The sequence below is a fragment of the Sorghum bicolor genome, chromosome 6 (genome assembly GCF_000003195.3).
Source record: "Sorghum bicolor cultivar BTx623 chromosome 6, Sorghum_bicolor_NCBIv3, whole genome shotgun sequence".
Classification (NCBI taxonomy): domain Eukaryota; kingdom Viridiplantae; phylum Streptophyta; class Magnoliopsida; order Poales; family Poaceae; genus Sorghum; species Sorghum bicolor.
The window spans coordinates 57,628,049-57,650,137 of record NC_012875.2 but is presented as its reverse complement, the minus strand read 5'-3'; the positions used below and the strand labels follow the sequence as shown (position 1 = coordinate 57,650,137).

The window sequence follows — 22,089 nt, the reverse complement described above, 5'->3', positions numbered from 1 at the left end:
ATGCTGGAGACGATCGCCGAGCGCGCCATTTATACACGCCGTGGCAACTCACCAAACACGTCAGATTTGCTGGAGGAGGGCCATGGCAGAGCATAGTATACTCATCCTGCCTCGTCTTTCGGATTTCAGAGCATCATTTATTACTTTTAGCCACGTTAGCACGCATATCACGCCTTCGATCGAGCAAATCGCGCTGCGTCCATTCCATGGCATGATTACTATCGCGACCACGGGTAGGCCGCACTGGCACTATATCTTATTTTAGTTTCCCTTTTTTCAAAAAAAAAAGGAGCATGTATTGTATGACTATAACTTAACTGAGCCTGAAACATTGGTCACATTGTTGATTTGGTAAGCCGTAAGCGTTTTTTTTAGAGGAAGCTGTAAGCGTGTTGGACCCGAGCAATGATGCGCTATGCTTTTTTCGCGTATGTTTTAGTTGGGGCCATGGGCCTAGACCCAACTACTTAAACGGGCCCACAGCCCAGCACGACCCAGCACCTCTCTTTCCTAATATCTTGGTCCTTGTTTAGTTGGAAAAAAATTGACTTTGGCTACTGTAGCACTTTTATTTTTATTTAATAATTATTGTCAAATCATGGACTAACTAGATTCAAAAAATTCATCTTGTAAATTACAGACAAACTATGTAATTTGTTTTTGTATTTGTTTATATTTAGTACTCCATGCATGCGTCCAAAGATTCAATGTGATGGAAAATCTTGAAAAAATTTTAGAACTAAACAAAGCCTAAGGCATTGTTCAATTCACCCCAAAATCTCAAAAATTTTCAAGATTCTCCATCACATCAATTCTTTGGACGTATACATAGAGCATTAAATATAGATAAAAAAATAATTAATTGCATGTAATTTACGAGACGAATCTTTTGAGCCTAGTTAGTCTATAATTGTCAAACAAATAAAAGTACTACAATAGCCAAACCTAAAATTTTTCACCAAGTAAACAAGGCCTAAGTCTCCAAAGACTCCTGATCTGACTCTTTTGGCTAAGGCCTTGCTGTTCTTTTAGTTCTGTTGACTTTTGACTTCACTTCAAGATCATGGGATGCACGTTTTACGATGAGCATTGCAGTATCTGATGTGAGCAGTTCTGCAAAAGCCTATCAAGCTGGCTTAGTGTTGTACAACAACCTGGCAGCCCATCTGATTTGGATGCCAACACAGAACACATCTTAGAGGCCAAAGAATGCCTCCAGGCAACAGAAGATGATCAAACTGAGCAGGACTAAAGTCAGCGTCCTTGCCCATGCATGTTCAGCACTGATTGTGTTGTAACTTGCAACAAAATCGGGCACACATAATGACAAGACAACTTTTCCATATGCATTATAACCATGAGATACATTTTTATTGATTCCAGAACCTCCAAATGTACATGCTGAGCGCTTATCAAGCTCCTTTTCTTTTATTAACATTGCACGAACTTGGAGATTTCACATTCCAGTGAAAAGATCATCTTACCAGTTTTCTTATATTTATACATGCATCTTATCATGGCTTCTATCACTCAAGGCGACATTGATTACATGTAAATAAGCCAATAAAACATTGCCATGAAAACAAGGGTATTAATAACCAAGAGTGAAGAGCCAAAGTGACCATACAGCCCTATTGCAATGCTTGTGCCATGGTCGAGCGATGAGAGAGTTGCTGCTCATACAGGGACCTGAATATCTGATATTTTGCATCATGGTATTTCTTCACCCTAGGATCTGAAGATGGATTTACGACCTGAAAAACAAATATATTCGAGTCATAACCAGCAGCCACAAAAAAGATCCAAGTTAAGAATTTATGCAGTGTTTAATGAGCAGCATGGAGCCCAATTGAAGAAAGATAATGGGAAATACCTTCCCTGCTGCATTAAGCGCCTTCATTGCATCACGAACACCCAGAAACTTCTTGCCAGCAACAGCACCCAGAACAGCAGCACCCAAAAGCACAGACTCATTCTCTCTAGGAAGTATTATAGGACATCCTGCAGAGTGCATGCAAAAGATGATACATCAGAGAGGGATGAGGCTGGAGAGGCATGATTGCAAGAAGATAGGACTTACCGGTAATATCTGCATGCTCTTGGATATACACAGAATTCTTTGCAAGTCCCCCACAAGCAAGAAGTGTGTCTATCTATTATATAAAAAGGGAATATGAGTAATCTTGGCAAGCAGAACTATACCAATCTGATGAAGTCCTTAATAAGTACCTTGTGGCCATGAGCATTACAATGCTCCACAATATGACGAGTGCCATAAGCAATACCCTGAACTGTTGCTAGGTACAGAAGAGCTAAATGCTTCTCACTTGTATCAAGTGTCAAGCCATAAATCACTCCTTTGGATTTTGGATCAGCAACAGGAGACCTATAATAGTTTGCATTCAAGTCAAACACATTGGAAGTGTACCACTTAAAGATTATTTCTCTGCAATTTTCAGTTAGATTTCATGAAACAACATAAACAGTATGCTATGCCACCATTCTGGTGTGATTGTGATGTATAGAAATATATGATGCCTTTCTGCTTTAGCTGTTTCATTCTGTTGTACTGTTTGTTGGCCATCTAATTATGATGGCAAACAGAAGAAAAGCATCTTGCTGCAAATTTGATACGTACATTGTACAAAATTTAATGTAATGCCAAAAGTTCTCACCAACAGGTGAAAGAGAGCAACTGTAGATGTTGGATATTACCAACATTTAGAATATTGTTATGCACTAAATAAGTAATTATGTACTGTCTATTTCTTACCGATTTCCATGAAAATCCGGAAGTACATGGGTGTCTTGAGTTAATGCAGAAAGAAACGGACTATTCTGCTCATGTGACATAGAAAGCAACATCTTGTTCAGTAGCTCAAATATGGATATACCTGGTAATTTGAGCAAAAAGTTAAGTTCTTTTTTCTGGGTTCAGATAGCTACAAAGATAACGTCCTTGAGAGTACATGAAACATACTTTGAGAAGCAGCATGGTTAGAAAGAAGAGGAGAGGCAACATGGTTTTCAATAATGTAATCGAGTAGAGCGCCAGTTGCACTTTGGCCACCTTCTGTGAGCCAAAACTCAGGTACCATTGCTGAATTTGGAAGCACAATGTAATATTAGCCAAAAGGAAGCACAATAGAGAGTAAAAAAACAACATAAATGCTGGTTGAATTTGTTATTGAGAAAAATAAAAAATATATATTTGAGAAAGCAGCTGTACCAGACCAGAACGGCCCCCAGACACCAGGTATAAACAATCTGTTCTTTGAAACAGCCATGTGGCATGTTGATGTCCCACATACCAATACCATCCGGTGACATATTGCATCTTCATCGGACACTGTTAAAAACATGTTAGAATATATATAACATACACAAAGTTTTGAAAGCAAATTCTCTAGCAAAACACAAAATTACTCATCACTGACAACCAGCTTTAGATCCTGCATCTGAAACGCTTTCCATGACTCCAACTCCACCAGCATGAGCATCAATAAGTGAAGTTCCAACAGGAGTACCAGGAAGTAAGCCTAACTCCTGGAATTTAAAGGTTACCAACATCAAATCATGAACAACAGACATTGACAGCATAGGAACGTCTTGTTTAAACATATTGTAGAAAAAACACCTATACAACTAGATTGCAATGTCTTGTATATGATACAGGTTATCATAAAGTAAGCTTAAACCATACTACATAAAGATACTGAGCACAAGGAAGTTGCTTGCCTTTGCAGCAGTAGGTGTCAAACCAGAACCAAGAGGATGACCAGGAAAAGCGACACTGCGTCCTGTTTACATTGCATAATACCATAATGATGTATCAGAGTAGTCAACAAACAATTTACCTATAAATGCACCAATTTCAGTACAGAAAGGAATAAGACTATTATTCACCTATTTTTGCACAATTTCCTTCCACGAGGTCTCCCAACCCTATTTCTTCCCAAAAAACATTGTCCCATCCGCAAGCCTCCATATCACGTGAATCAGATTCCTTCCACTGCTCCATGTGTGCATGTCCAAGATATGTCCATTTGCAGACAGTTGTGCATAAGCTGCGAGTGTCGTCACCTGTTGCTCTAAAAAAGAGAGTACCAGAATAGAGTATATTATGATAGCAATTCACCAGGGTACAGTAAAATCAAACAAAGGTAGGGATTCACCTATATGCTAACCAGTCACTTAGGTCCATCCACCTACAAACCATAGACCACGACTCTTGAAGATTTTCCTTCATCCATAAGAGCTGCAAATGCACAGTCAAAACATGACACTAGCAACAGAGATGAATTGATGTTGCATGCCACCAATTGTTTCACCATTTTTCAGTACAACTAAAGATCAAATGTGAAGACTAAGAATACATGTTCAAAACGATAAAGAACAGCATTAACTACAGTGAACTTCACAAAGCATTATCCATGTACATCGCTTTCTGAGCAACACATCCACTCATTCAGCAAATCTAATGTAGGTAAGTCAGAATATTGATCACATCACAATTCGCAATGGGTGATGCTAGTACTCTGACTTACTGAGACATTCAAGCTGAACTTCTAAGATTGAAGGGTGACAAGAAATTATATCTGATGATCAGCACAGTGGCTGGTATTTCCAGCTAGCTGCAGCAACTAATAGTGTTTACTGTTTATTGTCTACCGATGGTGAACCAGGATGCCAAAAGCTTGCATGCATGCATGGTATGCCATAAGCATGAAATGTACATGATCTTACACCCCAACCTTTGGAGCCTGCATTTCTGGGGAAACACCCCCACCGCAGTATTGCAGTACTGGCGAATTGGTAGCATTGATTCTCTCTGCCTGATTCACAGCTCTATGGTCCATCCACACAATGATATTCCTCCTTGTATCACCACTCAAAGAAACCGAAACAGGGGAACCATCAGCATCGACAGCAACTGCAAGAAGCATCCTACTTAAATGTAAATATTTTCCCTCTACAGCCTACACAATAAGATGAGAATGTGCAAGGTACTATGGTATTAGAGGCAAACCAAGGGAGCAAGTGGCAGCAAAGCCAAGGCCGGCAACATCCTCAGGAGCAACATTTGCCAGTGAGCATGCGGATTTCACCGCAGCACAGACTGCATGCCAGATATCAGTTGATGATTGCTGGGCATAAAAAAAAACTGGTTATGGTAAAACAGTATTTGATTCATCAACTAATCATGCATACATTGCATGTGCAAGAACTGTTACAAACCTCAATACAGTCTTTCTCTTTCCATATCTGTATAGGGCTGCTAGCCGACCCCAGCAACTTGCCCTTTTCATCAAAGAGACCTAAAAATTGACCAAAGAGAGAAAATGTTACAAATTGAAATAGTTACCTATTACGCCTCCACATGACCTAATATGTGTACAAGTACAACCCATATGTACAACTCCTTTACAACAAGATCAGATGGATGAAATTACATGGGTTGGTGGTTGACTTACAAAACAAAGGGTGTCGTATAAATTGGTTATATGTAAAGTACTGTATTTTCTTTTAAGACATCAAGCGTGTCATGACTGAAAAGTGTTCTCTATGCAGGTATCTATACATCTATCCTAAGTAGGTCTCCAATAAATTGTTTAAAATGCCTATCCTAGATTACTCTGTTGGAGTAACTAACAACAAGCTTTCTCTCAAGAACTGAAGAACGACCATTTATTCATCAGTGGACAACCAATAACCTTGGACTCCAAATACCCCTAGAAAGCAGCAAATTACTCAGATTTATACATCCAACTTGAGGAAAAGTTAATCATACTAGCATACTGATCTAATTTAATAATAAAACAGCGAAAGTTACAAAAATGGAGAGAAATCCTCAAAAGAAAAGGAGGATACTTTTAAGTTGAGAATCGAGGGGCGAACCTGCACGAGCGCTGCCAGTACCAACATCGACACCAAGGAACACAGAGGCGGCACTGCCGCGGGGCATGGTGGCATCCACGGGCTGGTGGGACGGCAGTGGCAGACAAGCAGAGCAGGGGAGCGGTCAGAGTTCGTGGCCAAGGGTGCCCACGTGGGTGTGGCCTACTGTTCACCGTCAGAAAACATATAACGAGGAAAAAAGTTAGGGCTTGTTTGACAGGGCTTAGGCCTTAGCGAGACTTCAGCTCTACTACTGTAGTATGATGTAGCAAGAGTCGATAAAAAGCCCAAAATATCTGGCTTCCTCTGCTCCCGCCTATCCCCCATTTCATTTTGTGTTGCTAGGAACCGGAGCTGTCACTGCTATGCGATATTGGCAAGAGCAGGTGAAATCAAAGACCCCTAAGCTGTATCAAACAAGCCCTTGGTGAACACTACTGAGGGGGTGATCTAATAGAAAAGGGCTCCACAAGTTCAGAGTTCATGGCCATGATTGATCTGTATGAAATTTTACTCCCAAACTCAGCTAGGCCATCTTGTAGGACAATATAACCATCAGTCCATCACAACAGAGTTTTAGAAACCTTTTAGGTTTATTTTGTCACGTGAAGTATATTTCGCAAGAAACTATTGCTATTTCAAAGTTTGTGCGTTGCTTAGGACTGGTACAGATTTAGTTTCGCTAGTCGCCACACTAATACGACAAAGGAAATACTTGGTCAGGTATTGCGAGCTCAGTGCAGTTGAGCAGCTCGTTTGGGATTAGCGTTTACATACCTCGGGCTTGGCCTTGGGAAATTCAGACTTGGGGTTGGGCGCTGCAGTGCCGCAGCCGTATGCCGTGATTTCGCCACTCCATCTCAGCGGCAACGGGAGGAGATGACCGAGGTGCCGGTACTGCAGCACGCAAACTGGAAGAGGGATTAGAGATTGGGAGGGAAAAGAAGAGCGCCAGAGGCGGGGAGGAGTGGTGCTCATGCGTGTGCCGCAGAGTTGCGTCCGATCTGGCCGGCCGGCCGGCCGGCCCAGGTGGCGCTCGGGGTCGGGGGGAACGAAGAGGACAGAGGGGGGAGGTGCTCACCAGGATCGAGATCGCGTGCTGCCACGTCCCCGGGCGACCAGCCGCCGGTGACCCGTGGCCCTCCAGGTCTGATGTGGCCGGTCGACTGACTTGAGAACGAGAGCGGTGAAGACAGCAGACAGAAGAGACAGGAATACAGGATAGGATAGCGGGTTTTTTTAGCTCCTTTGGGCTGGGCCTCTGGTCCTTCTTTTTTTTTGAAGGGATGGGCCTCTGGTCCTGCGTACGCCGCAGGCCCGCAACTAGCATGACCATGAGCAAATTGTGCTTGGGTGCCCATCAAACACGTTTATTTCTCTCCTTTAAAATCTTCCAGCAGCATACCAGCTGACCTTTGTGTGTGATTATTTTTGGAGTCGTAGCTTCCCATGGCTGAATCCAGCTAAATACCACCATGGAGCAGGGATCTGTTATCTGTATCTACGGCAATTTATCCGCCGCTGAGCCACCTGATACCATTATACCAAACCCCTCGCGCAAAAGCAGTCAAGCAGAATCTAGCAAAGTACAGTTTCAGTTCAGGGTTTGTTCGTACTTATGCCAAATTTATGATCTGTTCATACATCCTGCTGGCCATTTATATATTATGTTGGAACACGCAAGTACAGACCAAATGTTACTTCAAGAAATACCGATTAGATCTAGTTAACCCCTAGAATACCCGTGCGGCTCCTCCAAGGAACCACCGGCCACGTCTCCTAAAAAGTTTTCAGCCATTTGATTTCTTATATCCTGTGGTTCACAAAGGTTGTAGCTGATTCAGGTGATTTTGTCATGAGCTGGTTCCTGCTTATGGCTGATCTTTACAGCTTCCGCTGCGTAGCTGCCCAGTCAAATATATATGTCTGGCTTCCTGGCTTCTCACCCTCCTTCCCGATACTTCTCGTCTCCTTCCCGACTCTTCCGTCTCCAGCATCGCGCCGAGGCCGCGCTCGGTAGTGCCGTCGTCGTTCCCCACCTTCGTCGTCGCTGCCGACCATCGTGACGCCCTCTCCGGTCCTGGGACGGCACAAACCCAACCTAGGGTTTCGGCCCTTCATCAGGTGGCAGCTGCAGCACCGACGACCCACGACCCCCTCCTTTCTCCTCCACCCCACGCGGCCTAGCCCTGTGACATGGCTCCTCGCAGAGCGTGACGCGGGTGGTGTGGGTCCTGCGCGGCGGCGCGACATGGGCGGACACCGTTGTTGCCCACGGTTGCCTCCCTCCACGTGAGCTCCTGCACACAGGCAGCGCGGCTCTCCTCTCCCTCGATCCATCCACTCGCTGGTTTACTCTTCCTCTCTTTCCCTTCCTCCCTCCTTTCCTTCCCCCTCTCTCCTGATGTGGGATATCACCGTAGATGTGGTGTTTTCATTCTATTCTCGCACCAATCTACACATGGTTATTGTTAATTGTTGTTGTTATCCCCTACAAACCCGTGCAGCTCCTCCAAAGAACCCCTGGCCACGTCTCCTCAAATGTTTTCAGCACTTTGATTTGCTATCCTCTGGTTGATAAACGCTGCAGCTGATTCAGCTGATTTCGTTACCAAATACCTCCTCCTGTGATTTCTAATGCTTCTTTGGGTTTACTTCCTAGCTATGCTTAATTTTTACAGCTTCCACTGTAAGTCCTGAACTCTGAGCACATGACCATGGCACTAATATTGGTTTCACACTATCTGCACTGCAGTACTGATGTTTTTGGGTTCATTGTTTGCATTTTAGCCATGTGTGATGATGAGTATGATTTAGATCTACAATTGAGGGAATGGGCTACTGCTATGATAATTGCACCATAAATTAGGTTTATTTGTGTTCCATGTAATGATCATTATGTACCTTTCCATAGGTTACATCTTGATGTCTTTAGATGCCTGAGGCAATGCTCATGACCTAAGATCACTCTTCCTCTTACATCTTTTTTCTATATCGACAACTTAGGCAATCACCATGGTCAGTGTTGGTGCTATTTTTGCCAACTCTTTCTAGCTGTCCCATGATAGCAGAGGCAATGGTCAATTGGTTGTCTATGTTTTCTTGCATCTATTCCTGCCTCATCTGTTTTGTCACATACTATGCGGCTGAAATTTGCTCTTGGTTATGAGATCTGAGGTTGTGTTGCCATTGCCTGTGATAATTTTTTTGCTTTGCCTGTTTGTTACGTATGAGCATTGCCTGTGATGACATACTATTTCTTCTGAGCACATGCCCTATCCCAATGATTACATTGGCATACACTTTGGTTGTGTGCAATCACTTTCTGTTTATCTATTTCTTTGATTTCTTCGGGTATGAATCTTGTGCTTGCTTGTGCTCTACTTGCTTTTATCTTCGCCCAATTAATGTTTTTGTTGATATTTTTGGGAGCAATTGTGATGCTTGGCTGGTACTTGGTAAGATTTCTTTGCTTATTGTGGGTACCAACAGCAGCATGCACGCAGTGGTGGACTAAATTCAAAGTGTTCCCTTTTCAGGTCCCTATGTTCGTACTCAGGTACCTGAATGATTTAGGCTTTTGGAATTGATGGTATGCTCCCTGTTCATGTCCTTCACTTCTAACAGGAAAAAAGTTGCCATGATTTCCTATTGTGGTGAAACTATTTACCAAAGTAAATAATATTTTATTTAGTTCTATACAGCAAGCATGCCTACTGTGATATTGAGACAATCAGTTATGAAGCTACATTGCAATGTTTTATTCCTGTTGGTTCCCTTCTTAGCAAAGAAGTTGCTACTAAATGGTTTACAATGTGCGTTGTGCTTCACTAAAACTATTACATAAATATTTGCCTCTGCTTCTTCTTAAATTTGTCAGAAAACTTCTTTCGTCTTAATGAAATATGGGCTTAACCCCCATTCGTGAAAAAAAACAAAGTATGTAAACTATGCATGTACAATGTCCGTAACTTTGTTTGGTTAATTTGTATAATAAGCTATGACTTAATTTCTAGAACCATCATTTTATCATATTTTGAAATTGGTAACGGTTCTCACGATCCAGTTGTGTTTGACTATCTTTGAAGACAGTCAAGTAGCGAATGCCTCTCAAAAGGTTTCAGTGATCTATTACATGGAGTCATGGACCTTATTCATTATCAATGTATTTTTATTTGATTCTTTCTCTAATTTTTGAACTATAACTATTGTTGGCTTCCTTCTTTGATTCGTATAGCTACGAATGAGTAGCTTTATCATCTACATTATGCGCACTCCTTTCTCTTGGTCAATTTCTGCCATAAGCAATAGCCCAGTTCCCTCTCCTTGATTGTAAATTCTCCAGTCTCCCTACCTTGCAAGATACAACCATGTATTAGCGCTTCATTTTTCCATGTCCACCTCAGTGAATCTATAGTATGGGTTTTGAACACTGTTTTCTTTCTTAGATCAATGGCAGGGCTCCTATCATTTTTGTTCCAAAAGAAGTACTTAGTCTATTTACTCAAGTCATGTTTCCTGAACCTTGGTTTGTAATGTACTATTTTCATAATTATAGGCAGCTCCCAACCTTTGATCTACTGCCTGAAGAAGAATATGTATGTAAGACACTGCTACAGAGTGCAAACAGTATATAACTAAATACACTCTGCTTCATTTGTGCTCCATGACTTGAAATCTCAAAATTTATTATTAGCTACTTAAAATGTGCATTATCTTGCTTACATATGCAGGCTTCATCGGATCCTGGACCAGCAGAGGTAGGATGCAAAAGTGCTACAGACAACACAGTTTCGATCACATATGCAAGAAATCGAAAGACTTCTCAACTCTGATGGTATCGAAATCCATGGATAGTTCTTATGAACTTCGTGTGCTGAAGAAGTTGGAAATATGAGGGAAGCAGTTTGGAGTAGACCATGGATGTCTGCATGCGGGTGAGGCCACCAGAATAAATACTGAACCTATTGATTCTCTGTTAGTTCCGACCAAGTTTTTCCTTTCTGTTGTTGAGAGATTAGTCCATTTGAACTATAGGTTCAGATTGACCCCATGGAATTTCTTGTCAAATACATTACAAACATGTCCTAAATTGCTTAAAGATTTCACAAATTTAAGTAATGGGACTATCCCTGTGCTATATAGGTAAAGTTAGCCATTTTTAAGAAACTCCATACGCTGTAACATGGTTGGCTGGTTGCCCTCCTGGTTTAGATGATCACTGTTTGAGATTACTTAACCTGCATCATGTGTTCTGCCGCAGTTCTTGTGCTGCTGTTTTTCATTGACGACCAGGTAAAATTGAACTATCTAAATATTGTATTCGCCGTGCATGAAAAAATATATTGGCATGTTTTATTGCCACCTTCCTTGTGAAATCTCTGTTGCATTGTTACGTTCCAAGCATGCCCTAAATTCCTTAAATATTTCACAGTCATCGGTAATGATAAACTATCCATGTGGTGTACAGGCTAAGGGATGCATATTTCAGAAACTCCAGGAACTACCAAATGGCTGTCCTCCTTGTTTAGATGATGATTATTTGAGATTGCTTAACCAACTTTTGAGTTCTGGCACAATTCTCGTGGTGCACTTCCCATCGAAGATCTGGTAGGATAGAACTATCTAAAGATCTGTGTCCCCATACATGAAAAAGTATATTGTCGTGTTTTATTGCCACCTCCATTTCTTGCTTGTCTTTTTATTAGTTCATATTTTTGGCTACTGGCATCACTAACTATGTTGGCGCCCTTGTATTGTGACTTTTTAATGCAGTATGGTGGATGCTATGATTATTGCATCGGTGTGTTTCACACATGTCATGGCTTAATTAATTACCTTATCTATTTTACAGGGACCAGCAATTAACACCATTCAAAAATTTCAAACTTCTAACCTATTTGCAGTAAGGGTTCACCTCCAAGGAGTTACACCGGTATGTAATCATGCTAAACCTTCCTCAGGAAGTGACGATTGATAATTTTGAGTGGATGATGCCTGGGAGGCTTTGGTTTCTTTTTGATATAGGTCCTATGCTTGGTAGCAACACAATCAAATTAAGCCGAGGATTTTCTCCTTTTCAGTCTGCAATTACAAGGCCTTCACATGTAACCTACCACGCTGTTGTTTTTATCATGCCATTATCTATCCAGTATTCCCACAAACTGCAAGTCCATTGTTCTACTTCTATTTTTAAAATTCTGAAAAAGACTGAAATCTTTATATTTAGTCCACTGTTTGCTGCTTATTTGTTGTTTATCTTATTTAAGCCTACAATGTTAGTATCTGTATGGATCCATGTTTTAAATAGCGAGCTAAGGCCAAGGTGTTTAGCGTTTTATAAACCATAATTAGCGTACTTTAGCGGCAAAATAGCGACAAAATTGTGCATGAACACAAATAGCGGCACAATTTTTTTCAAGCTATTTCGGGCTATAGCGGCAAAAATAGCGGGCCAGGTTCAGTGCTAACAACATCATGACGACCGGTAATATGGAGTTGCTGCTGCGTCCATCATTCTCTCAAATATGTGTGCATGCAGTTACTTAATAGGTTACCGTGCAGTGACTATGTTGGATTCTCTGCTCTTTTGCTCGCCTGTAGTGCCTACTAACCGATCTGTCTATCCATTGTTGAGGTTCGCCTCTTCCTTGCTTATTCTGTTTTTTGTCCTTACTCATTTGTTGGAGTATTGACTTAAATTCGCCCTTAGTGGAAATGGTGTTGCACTTCCCTGTTTTTATAGATTCCAAATGAATGTTCTCTAATGCTATTCATATGTTTTTTTTTTTGAGAAATCTGGAGGGGCTTTGGCCCCTACAGTGAAAGTTTATTCATAGAGAAAAAGGGGGTACACAGATACAGGTACACTAGGGAACAAAGAAAGAAAGGAAGAAGAGTAAAAAGGTGGAGAAAGAAGAAGGAAACAAAAAGAAGAAAACTAAGAAAGAGACTGAATCCATGCTTCAAGAACTTGTAGATGCTGATCTTTGACTCTATGCGTGAGCAAGAGCAGTTCTTTCCTGAAAAGAAGTTTGCTGATCCTATAGACGGTGGAATTCCTTCGAAGATCTGGTTGTTTCTTGTTTTCCAGATGGACCATGACATCAGGATAATTGTTTCCATGAAAAAACTGGATTGTATTTGATCCTTGATCTGGGAGACAGCCTCAGGAAAATTGGTGTTCATAGGTGCTTCAATCTGGATATTGTCCCAGCATTGACCGGCAAAGGGGCACTGAAGGAACAGGTGTTGTGCAGTTTCTTCCGTACTGTTAACACAGAAGACACAGTCAAAGGATGCAAGCTCCATATTCTTCCTCCTTAGTATGTTTCTTGTGTTCAGTCTATCTTTCAACAGTAGCCAAAAGAACACCTTGTGTTTTGGTTGGCATTTTGATTTCCATAGCCACTTATAGGAATCATGGATCTGGGAATGACCCATTAGAAGTTTGTAGGCTCTGTTGGAGTGGAACCTCTCTCCCCAGGTATAGCTCCAGACATCCTTTTCTTGAGTATGAGGAAATCTTTGTAGAATGACTAAGAGTTGCTGAAGTTGCTGATATGCCTGAACAGATAAGGGCAGGTGGAACAGCTGTGATAAATTACTACATTCAAGTACTTTCTTGGCAGAAATATATTGTTTTTTTGTAAAAGAGAAAAGTTCTGGCATTGTGGCTTTGAGCTCCCGATTATTCCACTTGTCTTCCCAGAATAGAGTGCTTTCACCATTTCTAAGGGCTATGGAAGCAAATTCCTTGTACTGATGCAGTAGTAGTTTGAGATTGTCTCTCCACCAAAATGAGCCTTTTCTGGTCCTCCCTGGAAGTTTATCATTTCTGTAATATTTTTCCCAAATCATTTGTACCCAGGGTATATCCCTCTTATTTAAGAACTTATCCCAATTCTTCATCATGAGTGCCTTGTTTTGTTTCCCCAGATCAATTACTCCTAGGCCTCCCTGTTCTTTGGGTTGACAAACTAGGGTCCAAGCTGCTTGAGGTGGTTTTCTCCCATTCACATCGCTTCCTCTCCAAAGACAGTTCTTCCTAAAAGAATCAATTCGCTTAATCACTGTCCCAGGGATCTCAAGAGAACATAGGTAAAAAGTTGGGAGGGCCGTCATGACAGCATTTGTTATTTCCAGTCTGCCAGCTTGTGAAAGAAGGGCTGATACACCTCCAAGCCTATTTTCACACTTATTTATCAGAGGCAAGTAGTCCTGAATCACTGGCTTTGTGAGGCCCAAATAAGTAAAAGGGAAGGAGCCTTTGGAACAACCAAAGGTGTTGGCCAGATGATCCAACTTCTGATCGTTGATGTTGATAGGCAGCATCATTGATTTCTTCAGATTGACCTTGAGACCTGTTGCTTCTGAGAAGGTGTTGATTACTGACTTTAAAAACAGGAGTTGTCTTGTGTCACCTTCTAGAATTATAAGTGTATCATCAGCATACTGGACCACTGGGAAGTCAGGATTCGTTTGCAAAGGTATTGGTAATGACAGGAGCCCCAAGTCCTTTCCCTTGTTAATCAGAGACTGAAGAAGATCAGCTGCAAGCACAAAGAGTAGAGGGGAGAGAGGGTCACCCTGCCTGACCCCTCTTAGACAATGAATGGTCTTTCCAGGGGATCCGTTCAATAGAACTTGGGAGGTAGCAGAAGTGAACAGGGCTCTGACCCATCCAATCCACCTTTCTCCAAAACCTTTAGCTTGCAGGATGTTGATGATTGCTTGGTGTTCCATTTTGTCAAAAGCTTTTTCAAAGTCAAGCTTAATGACCACTATTTCTTTTTTTGAGTGATGGCACATGTGGAGATATTCAAAGGCCCAGGCCACACAGTCCTGAATTGTCCTATGCTTGATGAACCCATATTGATTTTTGTGCACAAGTTTGGTTATCACTGGCTGCAACCTGTTTGCCATTATCTTTGTCACTAGCTTGAGGGAGGAATTTAGCAGTGATATGGGCCTGAAGTCTGTGACAGTTCTGGGATCATGCACTTTTGGGACAAGGGTAATGAAAGAGGTATTGATGCTTCTCAGGCAGACTTCATTACTAAAGAAGGAGTCACAAAATTTAAGTAAATCTTCTTTTACAGTTCCCCATGAGGCTTTTAGGAACTCATTAGTGAATCCATCGGGTCCTGGGGATTTGTCATTAGGGAGGTACTTGATGACTGCCTCTATCTCATGATTACTGAGAGGCAGCTCCAGACAAGAAAGGTCATCCCTAGTTTGTAGCAGATATTCTAACTCAAATCCAAACCTGTCAAACTCTGATTTGCCTAGTCTTTCCTTGTACTCCTTCCATAACATCTCCTCCTTCTCTCTGTGTGTGCTTGCAAGGTAGCCATCCTCCCTTTCCAAATGTCTGATAAGATTTCCTCTCATTCTTATTGTGGCATTTGCATGAAAGAATTTTGTTGTTGCATCCCCTAGCTTCACCCATTTAATGTTGCCTCTTTGTTTCCAATAGGTTTTCTGCTGATCCAAAAGCATAAATAATTTCTCCTTCAGTGAAGATCTAAAGTTCCACTCTGGCAGACTAAGATCTCTGTATTCTTCAATGACATCCAAGAACTGTATGATATTTTTCACATTTTGGATAACAGTCTTTAGATTGGACAGGGAGGCTTGTTTCTCCTTCAGAGTTTTCCTCAATCGTTTATATTTAGCAGTAAGTGTCCTGGCAGGGTCCAACTGTGCTAGGGGACTGTTCCAGCTGCTGCTCAAGATTTCTTGAAAGTTCTGCATTTGAAGCCAATAGTTCTCGAATCTGAAGGCTTTGGGCTTCGGGATTTGAGTAGATATCTGGACCAAACATGGGCAATGATCAGAGGGGCTTCTGTTCAGAGCTTTTGCAGATGTATCAGGATACTTTAGAGTCCAGGCATTTGAAGTGAAGATCCAATCAAGCTTTTCTAAGAGAGGGTTCGGCTGCATGTTGGACCATGTGTATTTTCTTCCCTGTAGTGTTATTTCATTGATTCCCAGGTGACTGATGGTATCATTAAACATGAACATTTCAGCCATGTTTCCTTCTCCCCTATTTCTGTCCTCCGGCTTCCTGATCAAATTGAAATCACCCAAGACTATCCATTCCCTGTCCTCAGGCATTTGAATCTGCCTGAGCCAGTCAGTGAAATTCTGCTTTCCTTCTGGTGTACGCGGGCCATAGACATTAGTTAAGATCCAACTGTCATCACTCATTTTAGAGTTAATTTCCACAGAGATGGCAAACTCATTATTAAAATCATTTCCCCACTGAATAATCTTCCTTTCCATATTGTAATTATCCCCCCTGAGGCGCCTACTGATGGGAGAAATTCAAAGCTATCGAAACTGGGTGGGCAAATATTTCTGAGAAAGGACTGGTCAAACTCATCTTTCTTAGTCTCCTGAAGACAGAATGTCACACTCAGATTCCACAATCCTGTCCCTGATTATATTCCATTTATCTCTAGAATTTATGCCCCTAACATTCCAGCTCAAGATCTTCCAATTCCTATTGTGATTGTGATTCATTTGTCACATGAGAGGTTAGTTTTTAGGCTAGGCGTCAGAAAGATTGCCTCTTTTGTTCTACAGCCCGAACAAGTATCAACCTTTATCACTTGCTCACAGGTTTGTGATATATGAGATCCAACAGAATTATCATTCAGAAGCTCTACAAACTCAGCATCAAAGCACCCACACAGTAGGTAAGAGGAAAACACAAACCGCAAATTATCCAGCAACATCTGTGAGTCTGAGTTTGTCTTGTCCAGAGACAAGGAGATCAAAGAGACAACCAAACAACTAGAGTTGCACTTCAAAATACAAGTTCTTATGTTTTCCCCCTCCATAAACCGTCGAGGGAAGTAGAAGACTAGACAAAATAGGGGGTTCCCACTACTTCTAGGCACCCTCAAGTACTCAGTTACTCTTGTCACCGTTCTTCTTCTTTGGGTTCTTTGGTCCTTCATCTCCATTGCCTTTCTTTCTTGGCTCCTCCTCCCCTTCTTCCATCTTCTTTTTCTGCCCTATCTTCTTTTGTTCCTTCTTTTTTAGCAGGGCTTCATCAGTCAATTGTTCATCTTCCAGTTCACCAAGCTCCTTTCCAAGTCTCTTGATTACCTGCTTGGACAAGGTAGGAGGATTAGGGAGGCAGAAGAAACACTTTTTATCAGAACAGATGCCTCTTCTGGTTCCATTGTTCACCTGCTTTCCTCTGCTGTTCCTTCTGAGCTCTGTTTCCACAACTGGGCAGGTCCTCTTGGGTCCCCTTTTCTTGGGAGTGGACTTGGGCTCCTGAAGCCGTTTTCCCACTTCCTCATCTTCTTCCAGTGAGCTTAACTTAGTCTTGGGTGCTGCAACACAAGCAGTGTATTGAGGACACTGTTGAGGCACATGAAAGTCCACAACCCCATCACCAACCCTCAGACAATCTGCAGCTTTTGAGGATAGAAAATCTTTTGCCCAATTGAACAGACTTGGAGATAGAAGCATGGCAGTGAAAAAATTAACCCATCCCGAAGGAACAGCTAAATGTAGGTGATTAGCATTACCTTGAGCAAAGAATCTAGCCCAAAGTCTGGTTGCCTCAGCAGTTCTGCTTCTTTGAGCCCAGACAGGATCAGCCTCTGGGCCAAACAGCAGGGCCCTTCCAACCTGGAGATTTTGATAAACCATCTGGTCCTCAGGTATTTCATTTTCTTCTGCAGGTGCATGTTCATGGGCCTCAAGGTTTGCAGGAAGGCCAAGGCCCAACTCATTTTGAGCTGGTTCATGGGCTTCTAAAATGACATGAGGCCCAGCAAGGTGCAGAGCAACTGGTTCAATTTGTAAGTTGTGTTGAGCTGGTCCCTCCATATCAAAAATATTTTCATTAGGGATATGGAGCTCAGGAGCCAGCTCGTTTACTTCCAAAAGTTCCTCATTTTGTTCCAGCTCTACAGGGTCAATCTGGAAGTCCTGCATTTCTAAGTCTGCAATATTCATGAGATGTTGTTCTTCAGCCATCAGGTTCAAGTTCAGCTGGTTATTCAACACTGGCTGGTGAAGATGAACTTGCGGAGGTGGCTGCTCAAGAGCCTGCAGAGGCATCTGCTGAATTTCTTCAATTTCTTGCCCAGGGTCTTGAGGTGGTATCTGTTGAATTTGAACCTCTTCATCACTATCATTGTTGATTAAATCATTTAGTTCCATGAATTCTGCAGGATTTAGCTGATTTGCTGGGTTTACAATAACCTCCATTGGGTCCTCCTCCCCCCAGGTAGATTCAGGTCAATATTTATCACATGTTCTGCTTCCAGATTCAGGTTGGGTACTTGGACAGGAACCTGCAATTGTTGCTGTTGAGGCTGAGGCCAGAGTTCCCAGGCAGCATTGTCAGCATTATCCCCATCTTGAGCTTGTGGTTCAACTTGTTGCTGATTCTGAATCTGCTCTTGCTCATTTTCCTGGATCTGAAAGGGTCCATTACCAGGTTGGCCGAGACCAAAGAAGTCAAATGGTGCCCCTACTGGGAAAGGTTCGACTGGCAAAGGATCCTCATCCTGTGGTCCATCACCCAACAATCTGCTTTGAAGGACCTCACATTGCACTGTCCAAGAGTCACTCTCTAATCCCAGAGAATCTGATAGCACGATGAACTGAGGGACCGACTGTAGGTCAAGGACTCTGGCCTTGAGAATCAATCTTACCATCCTGCTCCTATCATTCCTCCAGTGCAGAAGTTTCCCAAACGATGAAATAGCATTCTGGATGTATCCATCTTCCCAATAATCAGCCGGGAACTCCATGAGCATCAACCATACCTCAGTGTTGAAGTAGGCCCTACGCCAGTTCCTACCTTTGTTGTGCTCCGTAAAGGTGAAGTGCACATCTAGGTAAGGAATAGGACCTAAGCTCACCAGATTGTCTCTATCAATCCTATGGTGAAATCTTACCAGAGCTTGACCCAGCGTAGAAGGCTGGATTTCCTTGACATGTATTCTCCGCTCAAGAAAGAACTCAGCTAGAACTTCTTCAACAGCATCAAAGTGAATGGCATTACCAGGCAGATGATCGATGGTGACGATCGCGAGGTCTTCATTCCTAAGCGGAGGCCTCGAGGAAACCACCGCCCTGACAACTGGCACCCTGTTCTCCACTTCCATCCATTGCAGATTCTGAGGGATGAAAGGACGAGGGTCAGAGCGTTGGAAGGCCATTGGTGAAGCAAGCGGCGCAGATTGAGCTGGTGTAGGTTTGTTTGCGCTGGGGTTTTCTTGATTTTCCTGGTGCTCCTGTTGTTCTTGCACGGGAACAGAGGAGGAAGGAGGGTAGACGACCGACTGATTAATGCAAAGCGTCCACCGCTTAGGGTCGTGCGCCTCTTCAGCTTCCAGGGCCACCTCACTTTGCTTATCAGGGAGCACCCAAGGAACAGAGATGGGCGGATTCCCAGGAGCCCACCCGGGATTCCAGCTTCTGAGCACATCTTGTAGAGATCCTGGTTGAGATGTGCTGGAGCAATTCGGCCCAATAGCAGGTCGGAACCAGGCCGTTATGTCGACCTCTAAAGCTTTTCCTTTATTAAACTGGCCTTTTCCTGTGGCGGCCACCTTGAAACCTTGAGCCCAGTGATCCTTGTTCAGAACCAAATCTGGGGGAGAAGGATCCTGTCTCCTCGGGCGAGCAGGCACAGCCATGCAGAATGCTGCTACGTGACCAGTCTTCATGCAGGCACGACAACGGATAGGCTGATTGCAGCGGTGCCTCTGGTGGTCAGGAGACAAACATCTTGGGCAGAAGATTGTGTTTCTGGCTGAATTCAAATTCGAATTTGAGTTTGAACTCTGAGCGGTGGCCCTGACCTTGGCCTTGGAAGCTGGCAACGGCGGTGCTCTCGTCTTTTCCAACTCCGGCCACCGGAGTCTACTGAAAACTGATCTTCGTCCCAATGGGATCGAGTTGGCGCCAGAAAGAGGAGGGCCTTTCACTATCTCAGCAAAGGTTTTTCTTGTTTTTGTGGTCGGGATAACGTGCTCCCAGGAACTTTCTTCTTCTCTTGAGAACAAACTGAACTCTCTCTTCCAGTTAGGGCCACCATTCCCCCAGAGATGAAAGGAAACTTTGTAAAGTTTGCACTCAAAGCTCTGAAGATCTCGGACATAGAAACCCACAGCTCTCGTGGAAACCACAAAGCGGAAAACTCTGTCTCCCAACTGAGAAACTCTGAAATCTGATGCAAGACCCCCAAGAGTAGCTTGCAGAATGACACCCACTGACTCACAGCAAAGTTTAAACTTGCATCTGCCAAAAGAAGCAACCAGGAAGAACGAGTCTCTGCCCAGAGCTGGATTGGAGATTGGCAGATTGAGAGTTGCCAGGACTGCAGCCTGAACCTTGAGTCCCCAGACGAAAGACAACCCCGGAAGATCCATCGAGAACGGGAGAAACCAAGCAGGCGAGGAAGAAGGTCTTACCCAAGAATCGACGAGGAAGGAGGAAGGAGGAGATTAGGAGGCGGCAATGGCAGAGGCCCGCCGGCGGGGGCACCAGCCGCGGGGGCTCCTCGGCTGTCCCATCGCTGCTGCGCTCTATTCATATGTTTTCATGAGCTAATTGCATACGTCCATATATTATCACCCATTTGTGCTTTTATAATCACGTATTACTTTGGTTTGGTTCTAATGTTCCCAGCCTTATTCTCAATGCTTTACATGCTTACCCCTCTGTTTACTTCCATGCTTCTGAGATAGCAACTATATTCTTATGATCCTATTATCCACATACTTTCAGGGCTCAAAATTAGCTTCTGCGTTTGCAGCATGTGCCTTGCCACGGTCCTTATCCAACAAGTGTTATAGTTCCACAAAGCAAATTCTTGGCCTTCCATTGTATGCCGTATCTATTCAGTGCTAAACTTATGTAATCGCTCTAAATATATATACCCATGCTCCTTTTGATGTATACTGAATATGCACAATGATATGCTATGGCCCATTTTAAAAGAACTAAAGTATTTTGGTTTCTTTGTATGAGATATCTATATTAAACACCTCTTCTGCATTTTCGCCAGCTGATTCACGACGCGCGCAGATGCGCGCGCAATGCACTAGTGAGGAAGTAAAGCACCGAAAATTCAAGTAAAAAAGCTGAGGTTATATGCGAAGCATCAGTTTTTGTCCACATGTTCAACTGTTCAAGAGCTACAAAATGCAGTGATATGAAGCTTGGAAGTAAAGCACAAACAGTTTGCTGCTACTGCTAGCCTGCTACAGCATAGTTCATACCGTGAAGCAGGAATAAGAAGACTTGGAATGCGAGACCATGAAGCAAGACAGGGCATCAAATAAAACATATACTTAATAGTAATCGTCTGCCTTCAAACATACATAAAGTTTGTATTGTTTCTGTATGCGATCCGATGCTGCAAACAAAAACTCATAGCTAATATATGCTGCAAACAAAAGATGACAACAGAAAACAACCTTCCTAGCAAAAACTCAGACTCGTAGCTAATGTATGCGATACGATGCTGCAAAGAAGAGTCCATTTTTTTTGGGACTTAACTGCAAAGAAGAGTCTATGTGCACTAGGTACCATCGAGAATGAAAAATGGGTGGTTTAAAATGTGTCAGAATCAGCTTTAAATCACGTACTAACAGACAAAATACAAATTCAAGTAGCTGTTTCTTGTATGACTTGATAATCATAAAACAGTTGTCTTATATAAAGGTTCATCTATGTCCTGCAATCATGGTTAGGCACATCTGGAAGCATTCTTCTTTTGTTTAAATGAAAGCAGAACATATTGATACCCTATTTTCTATCAAACCTCAACATTTCCTGCGGCGTGTTAGTTGCTACCTTTTCTGTTTTCGTCCTTCAACAAAAAACTCACCCTGCTTCAGGAGTGCTCTTCCTAGTTGTAAAAACCACTGCGTTGATGCAATGGTAACCCCTTCCTATAGGTTCTACTAGACAAGCATGGGCTCCTAACATCTACACCAGAAAAAGAAAAGTTTGGCATACAAATTCATGTTCACTTCACTTGGTTCAATGCCTGGCTATAGGGAATTCATGGCCAAATTAATCAACCTGCATTGCACAAAATAACTGCACATAGACAAAGTTGGAAAATCAAAAGCAGTAAGCAGTGCTGCCACATGTAAAAAAACTACTCTAGCAGAAACGATAAAGACCACACAGAGCCTTGAT

General features: G+C 42.6%; 1 protein-coding gene and 1 long non-coding RNA gene across 15 annotated transcripts; one reads left to right on the top strand and one right to left on the bottom strand.

The window, feature by feature from the left end:
- LOC8068453 (FGGY carbohydrate kinase domain-containing protein) lies at positions 1,325-7,099 on the bottom strand. 5 transcript variants are annotated; one of them, XM_002447145.2, is made up of 17 exons: positions 6,980-7,099; positions 6,676-6,809; positions 5,899-6,063; positions 5,239-5,318; positions 5,030-5,147; positions 4,755-4,933; positions 4,176-4,258; positions 3,907-4,091; positions 3,739-3,800; positions 3,438-3,546; positions 3,230-3,349; positions 2,981-3,100; positions 2,774-2,894; positions 2,230-2,386; positions 2,081-2,153; positions 1,874-2,001; positions 1,325-1,754 (listed from the first exon to the last, which is right to left on the bottom strand). In XM_002447145.2, exons 3-17 carry the CDS (start codon positions 5,963-5,965, stop codon positions 1,632-1,634), a joined length of 1,725 nt encoding a protein of 574 aa, XP_002447190.1. In that variant the 5' UTR covers positions 5,966-6,063; positions 6,676-6,809; positions 6,980-7,099; the 3' UTR covers positions 1,325-1,631. The 5 variants fall into 5 exon arrangements, with proteins under 5 accessions (XP_002447190.1, XP_021319540.1, XP_021319539.1 ...); XM_021463865.1 differs by having other exon boundaries at positions 1,396-1,754; positions 3,441-3,546; XM_021463864.1 differs by having other exon boundaries at positions 1,396-1,754; positions 5,899-6,060.
- On the top strand, positions 7,817-21,358 carry LOC110436355. 10 transcript variants are annotated; one of them, XR_002454247.1, is made up of 7 exons: positions 7,817-9,356; positions 9,438-10,527; positions 10,632-10,835; positions 11,369-11,508; positions 11,753-18,023; positions 18,099-18,164; positions 20,948-21,358. It is a non-coding gene; the product is annotated as an uncharacterized LOC110436355 (long non-coding RNA). The 10 variants fall into 10 exon arrangements; XR_002454248.1 differs by having other exon boundaries at positions 7,818-9,356; positions 18,099-18,154; XR_002454249.1 differs by lacking the exon at positions 20,948-21,358 and adding an exon at positions 20,668-20,906 and having other exon boundaries at positions 7,818-9,356; positions 18,099-18,154.

Coding starts and splice junctions, on each gene's coding strand:
- LOC8068453 (XM_002447145.2), bottom strand. CDS start 5,965: ATGCCCCGCGGCAGTGCCGCCTCTGTGTTCCTTGGTGTCGATGTTGGT. Junction 5,319..5,898: donor TACTGGCAGCGCTCGTGCAG/GTTCGCCCCTCG, acceptor GTCAATTTTTAG/GTCTCTTTGATGAAAAGGGC. Junction 3,801..3,906: donor AGGAAATTGTGCAAAAATAG/GTGAATAATAGT, acceptor CAATGTAAACAG/GACGCAGTGTCGCTTTTCCT.